This window comes from Octopus bimaculoides, chromosome 23 (genome assembly GCF_001194135.2).
Source record: "Octopus bimaculoides isolate UCB-OBI-ISO-001 chromosome 23, ASM119413v2, whole genome shotgun sequence".
NCBI classification, from domain to species: domain Eukaryota; kingdom Metazoa; phylum Mollusca; class Cephalopoda; order Octopoda; family Octopodidae; genus Octopus; species Octopus bimaculoides.
Window position 1 is genome coordinate 23,530,878 of NC_069003.1, and position 7,335 is coordinate 23,538,212.

Below are 7,335 nucleotides of genomic sequence, written 5' to 3' on the forward strand. Positions count from 1 at the left end.
TATATATATATATATATATATATATATATATATATATATGTATATGTTTGTGTGTCTGTGTCTGTCACCGCACCATTGCTTGACAACCAATGCTGGTGTGTTTCCGGCCCTGTAACTTAGTGGTTTGGCAAAAGAGACCAATAAAATAAGTACTAGGCTTACAAAAAATAATTCCTAGGGTCGATTTGTTTGACTGAAGGCAGTGCTCCAGCATGGCCACAGTCAAATGAATGAAATGAGTCAAAGAACAAAAAGAGTAAAAGAATAATATATATAGTATGTATAACATACATAACATATATATATAATATAAATATAACATATATACATATAACATATATATATAATATACATATAACACACACACACACACATGTATATATATATAATATACATATGTACATACATATGCATGTGTGTGTGTGTGAGTGTGTACACATATAAAGTGCAGTACAGTAAGGGTCATCAAACAACACTAACAGCAGTAGTAGTAGTGGTGGTAGCAGTAGTAGTAGTGGTGGCAGCAGTAGTAGTAGTAGTTGTGGTAGCAGTAGTAGTAGTAGATGTTTATAATATTAATAATTGTTGTTGTTAAGAAAAGAAGGAAGAGGGCAATAAGTGATAACAAACAGGAAGCAGATTGAGATTTGGTTTCCTGTTTGCTTATTGTTGTTGTTGTTGTTGTTGAACGGAGAGTGAGTGTGTGTGTGGGAGGGGGGAAGGGTGAGCGACTGGAAACCCTCCACTTCCTGGGCTGTGTCTTTCTATTTCCTCTGTAGTGCCACTGTCTACAACTGCACCTCAACCACTACCACTGCAACACTACATCGTTTCACTATCGCGCCACCACTACACCACCAGCCCACCATCACCACCACCAGACCACTGCACTATAACAACCACTGCATTGCCACTGTAACAATAAATCATCACCACCACTACCTCTACACTACTCCACCACCACTACCTCTACACTACTCCACCACTACTACCTCTACACTACTCCACCACCACTACGATATTCCACCATCATTACCACTGCCACCACCATGCTATTCCACCACCACCACCATGCTATCTACCACCACTACTACGATACTCCACCACCATCGCCACCACATGATACCCCACCACCACTGCCACCACTACGTTACACCACCACCACAACCACCACATTGTACAGCAACATGTAGCTCACTGTTTCAGCAACTACAATATTGGAGTTGAAGTAAGAAGTTGAAGACAAAGAAAAGGAAAGAAAGAGAAAGAGGGAGTTAGGGAGAGGTAGAAAGAGAAAGAGAGAGTGAAGAGGAAATTGGTGTGTAATTTAAGGTTAGACCTGGAAGAGTAAAAGAGGAAGAAAGAAAGAAACAGAGAGAGACAGAGATGGTGGTTGTGGTGGTGGGTTCTGTGGAAGAAAGGACTAAATGAGTGAGAAGAGAAAGAGAGGCAGAAGTATTAAGTATTCTTTATATATATATATATATATATATATATATATATATATCTGCATAACACATACACACGTATATATAGATGTATGTGTGTGTGTGTGGAGAGAGAGAGATGTAGGTGAGAAGAAGGTGTTGTTTGTGTTGAGAAATGAAGAGAGAAATCGTGAGTTATTTAGTCAATGTATGAAGTGTGACTGACAAACATTGCACGCAGCCCAGACTCACCTGAATATCCAGGCTTCTGTCTCTCCCTCTCTCTATACATGTGCACGCGCACACACACACACATACACACGCATACACACACTGAGTACTTCACTTTCTTCATTATCATCTGGTCCAGTCTGTTTGTCTGTTCGTCTCTCTGTGTCAACAGTTGGAATTATCAATCTATGGACGATCATTGTCACTGCATTATTTCACAAGACTAAACAGCAACAGTTGTAGATGGGAGTAAGAAAAAGAAGGAAAAAAAAGAAGAGGCAAGTTGGGGGCCTTCATGCCCCTCCCTAAGGATGCTAACATTGCGAAGGAGTAAAACTGATGTGGAGTACAGTGAAATGAATGAGTACGGATCGGGTGAATAAGGAGTTAAAAGAATGTGGTGTGGTGTTGTGGTGTTTATGCATTTCCACATGGATGTTTAATGGATGTGAAATAGCCACAATGAAGGAGATTAAAAACATAAAAACAAAACAATTACAAAATATAAAAACAAAACACTCGCTGTTAAGTGGTGTGGCAGAGTTTAGAATTCACCAGAATCTTACCACTTTACAGTATTGAGAGAACGACATTCTTTATTTTCTCTCTCTCTCACATATATACACAAAAATACATACATATATATATATATATATGTATAGTCACATTCACTCAGAGTGACGCATACAAAAAAAAAACACGTGTTGACACACACACACTCACACACACACACACACACACACACACACACACACACTCTCTCTCAGGCAAGTCATGCCTGCTGAATGATTAATTTTGGAAAGAGAGAAGAATTATTTTCTTATATTCCAGCACAAAGAGAAGATCTAAGTTAAATGTGTATAGAAAAGACAATAATAACAATTAAACACAACAGCAATAACAACAACAATAATAATAATAATAATAATAATAATAATAATAATAATAATAATAATAATAATAATATTAAACCACCCCAAAAAAAATTGAAGAAAGAGAGAAAGAAGCAGAATTGAACTGGAGTAAAATTCCAACAGAAAGAAAAGTATTTCATGTGGAAACTTTACTACAAGAATTTATAGATATATACACACATATGCATACACATGTGTATATTTATTAATGTGTATACAGTTATAACACAAACTGACATAACAAGAAGCTACAGATGAAAATGGGACGTACATATGATTGCACATACAGTTATTACATCTCCACATACAGATATATATAACAATGAACAAGCATACACTTTTACATAAAGACGCATGCATACACAAACTAAATTACACACACCATGTGTATAGATATTGTATATATATATATATATAAACACCAATGCATTCACACACATACAGACTGTTGTATGCTTACGCTGATATAACTTACACAATTTCAGTGTCAGGGATTAATTTGTGGGGAAAAACCAATTAGAGAAATAATTAGAGAAGGAAGAAAAAATTAAAGGCAGCGGCAAGAACAACAACAACAGGAATACAGACCTTTAAAACTACGATAATGATAAATTTTAGGAAGCAAGGAGCTTTTAAAATAGCAACATTTCACCCTACCATCACCATCGTGAGAGGGGGTGACTTTCACAACAACAACAACAACAACAACAACAACAATAGCAACAATATTGATTACAACTTTTACTCAGGGACTCTTTAAAACAACAACACTGACCATCCTTCCCATTCTGCTGGCATTAATTAGTTTAATTACAGAAGAAACCAACATTGTACTGGACTACCCCAAACAACAACAACAACGACAACAACAACGACAGGACACAATGTTTCTATTCAGACAAAGTCCAGAATCAATTGTTGAGATGTTGTTAGAAAAACTGGAGGTTTTCTGTGAAGTGAACCCCGCCATCAGCTCCCTTCGCCTTAAGGCCTTTTCCTTTAATAAGAAACTAAAGGATTGTTGTCATTTGGTTACAGTGACCCCGAGAAAGAAAGGTGGGGTAGCCCCTGAGAACAACAACAGCACCAGTAGCAGTACCAGCAGCAGCAGCAGCAGCAACAACAACAACAACAACAACAGTGTGATTAACAGTGTTGGTAGCAGTAGTAGTGGTAACAGCATCAGCAGCAGCAGCAACATGACTGTGGTGAAACGTGGCAAAGGAGAGAAGAAATCACCTCATGACATCACAGGTGAGCATCAAGTTTTGTTTATTGATACAATGTGTTTGTGTATGTGTGTGTGTGTTTGTGTGTGTGTGTTTTAGACCCTAGGTCAAGTCCTGTCTTTTTTATGTGAAACCCTACGTTGTTGAATGTGTCTTTCGCCCTGCTAAACAGTTGGGTGTTATTTGATGGTCATTTAGCTGCTATTTGTAGCAATGTTAGGGATCATATAGTGCCTTCTTCATTGGCTGTGTGTGTGTGTGTGTGTGTGTGTGTGTGTGTAAATGTAGGTATCTTAAACATGTACATGTATCTAGATGGATGGCTATATAGACAGATAGATAGATAAACCAAACCTATAGCAGCCACCTAGAAATCACAGTGGTTTACCATTATGTTGTCAAGGAGTCATGCTAAGCCAGGTTGACAAGCTCAAATAGCTGGGTTCTGTTATTGATTAGACAGTGGAGTGTAGTCAAGAAATCAAGGTAAGACTTGGTTGAGAGAGATCAGTTGTGAGTGCACCCTTAACAAACTTTTAAAAACCTTGGTCTGGCCTGTAGTTGTATGGGTGTGAAGTATGGAGCCAAGGGACTGAGGGTGTTCAAGACGATGTGTTGCAGGTTAGAACTGCAGAATAAATTATTTAGGCCCAAAAGGACATAGGAGAGGCACAAAAGTTGATGGTGGCCAGTCAGGGAAAACTGCAGTATTTTGGCCACATCATCAGGGTTTAGTCAACCAAATCAACTCCTGCACTTAATTTTTTAAGCTTGGTACTTATTGTATCAGCCTCTTTCGCCAGACTGCCAAGTTGTCATGATGTAAACAAACCAACACTGGTTGTCAAGTGGTGGTGGTGGTGGTGGTGGTGGACAAATACATCTACAAAGGCACACACACACACACACACACACACATACACACAATATATCACAAGCTTCTTTTAATTTCCATCTACCAAATACTCACCAACGCTTTGGTCTGCCTGAGGCTACAGTAGAAGACACTTGCCCAAGGTGCCATGCAGTGTGATTGAACCCAGAAACTTCTTACCTCACAGCCTTGCTTACACCTATATATATCATATATTATTTGTGGGGGTGGGGTTCAGAAATTTGCTTCCCATCCATTTGGTTTTGGATTCAGTCCCATTGCTTGGTACCTTGGCTAAGTATGCTTACTATAGCCCCAGATGAGCCAATGCCTTGTAAGAAGTTTTGGTAGACAGAAAGTGAAAGAAGCCTATTATATATGTGAGTGTATGTTTGTGTCCTCTCATCTTGACATCACTTGATAGTTGTGAGTGTAATTGTCATACAAGCCAAAAAACATGTCCTGGTCATGAGGAAACATTAAGCTTGCTGGGAGACAGGTGAGGGTTGGTAACAGGATGGGCACCTAACTATAGAAAACTTGCTTCAAGAAACTCCCTTCAACCCATGCAAACTAGCAAAGCAGATATTAACCCTTTAGCATTCAGCTTTCTCTACCAAATGTAATGCTTGTTTATTCATGTTGCTTTGAATTAATCATGCATTATCTCATAGTTTTGAGATTTCAATGATGTGATTGTATAATTTTGCAATGACATTATAAGGTAGGTGTGAGAAGCTGGACATGGTCAGTTTGAAGATAAAACAGGTAGATTATTTGGGCCAGACATGGCCGGTTTAAATGCTCAAGGATTAATATGATGATGACAATGATAGCATCATCATCATCTTTACTAAGAGCCTTCTCTAGATTCTGTTTACTTATTGCTTGCTATTTCATCTACTGAAGGTTTTGGGATATGATGAAAGGGCTTTGTTGAATCGTTTACAAATGAGAAACCCATCCAGTCCAGCACAATAACCCATGCTGAAATTTTAAGGCTAAAAGCTTCCTTCACAAGCCAATAGAGATTCTTACTGTCTCTAGCATCATTGCTAATTTGAATGTGATGAGCAAGGCTGGTCAATAGGTGTTCAGTATTTACCTGAGTAAGCACCATATTTTGAGAAAAGTAGAAATGCTAAATTACTCTGAATATCTGATTGTCTATTATGAGATTATATACTGTACACATTGCTACATAAGTATCTCCTCATAGTTAAAGGCATTACAGAATCATGGTAATTGGCATTGTGTTAAGATATATGTCACTTCAAACCACCAACAGATGACATTTGTCCTATGATTGGTAGGTACAGGTTTTTCAGGTGGAGTTGATCCATTATCATTTATCTAGCTGATTCTTTGATTCCTGTAACCTTGAAAAGATGTTGGTCTCTTTTGCCAAACTGCTTAATTATGGGGATGTAAACATACTAACACCGATTATTAAGCAGTGGTGGAGGACAACACACATACAAACAGAGAAATGAGACATGCAACATAAAAAGTATATACCTTCCTCTGTTGTCCCTGTTTCATCTACTCCGTGTTTTGAAGGCAAGGACAATATGCAACTTTGTTGAAACAGTCCTTCCCGCAAAGCAAATTAAATAAAATTTGGGATTTTTTGCGGAGGGTGAAAGTGTTGACAAGAACAGGACAGTGAGAATAAGACAGTAAAAACAAATGGTGAGGGCTGTTGAGCCAAGACGATAGAAAAATTATTATGAACGCTATATATATATTATTCTTTTATGAGAATAGTGTTGACAGTGACTTTGTGGTTTCGGCCTGCTAAGCCCTCATCAGACTATACTCTACAAAAAGTGGTTCTTCAATTTAATGTAAAATCGTTTTTATCAGAACTCAACATAAAAGCAAACATTAATATCTATCTATCTATATATGTGTGTGTGTGTGTGTGTGTGTGTGTGTGTGTGTGTGTGTGTGTGTGTATAAGCTATGAGGCTGGTTTTAATTACCATTTGGTGATTGATGATGCATTCTCCAAAAAGGGAGAGAATTTTAATAAATCAAGAATTTATGTTGTATGATATTTTATATACCTGTATTTGTCTATGTTGCTCAAATGCATGCCACTGACCACTCAGAGTTATTTCACTTAGCGCATTTATATATCAGGTGTGTGTATGAGTGTATTCATGCATGCACACACACACACACACACACACACACACACATACATATTGCACACATACACACATACATGCAAAAATACTCTGTTGATGTCATTCAAATTCTAATGAAGAAACCAGCTCTTATTCTATTAGCGAGAAATTTTTAAATAAAATTGAATAATGACATATATATTATGAGCCCACTGCATCTTATAGCAGAAACAGCTGTAAGTTAGTGAAGCTGATTGCATATTTCCTGTTCTTTTCCATTTCTTTAATTCCATACTACTCTCTGTACTTACCTAGATGCTTCATTCTGAAACAGATGTATACTGGCTATTAGTGTCACTATGTTTAAGCAAAATCTTAAGATACATATATATTGGGAAACGAATTTCTTAATCATGTAACCATACCAGTGCCTATATACACACACACACACACACACACACACACATATGCCTCAGCATGACTGCAGTTTAATGACTAATACAAGTAAAATATATATATATATATATA

General features: G+C 37.5%; 1 protein-coding gene across 1 annotated transcript in view; it reads left to right on the top strand.

The window, feature by feature from the left end:
* The first annotated feature begins 977 nt into the window (after positions 1-977).
* LOC106882752 (ankyrin repeat and fibronectin type-III domain-containing protein 1) overlaps positions 978-7,335 on the top strand; it is a 35,818-nt gene continuing 29,460 nt past the window's right edge. The window contains exon 1 of the mRNA XM_014933528.2: positions 978-3,826. Within this exon, the coding sequence (XP_014789014.2) occupies positions 3,457-3,826 (370 nt within the window). The 5' untranslated portion in view covers positions 978-3,456. The remainder of the gene's footprint in view (positions 3,827-7,335) is intronic.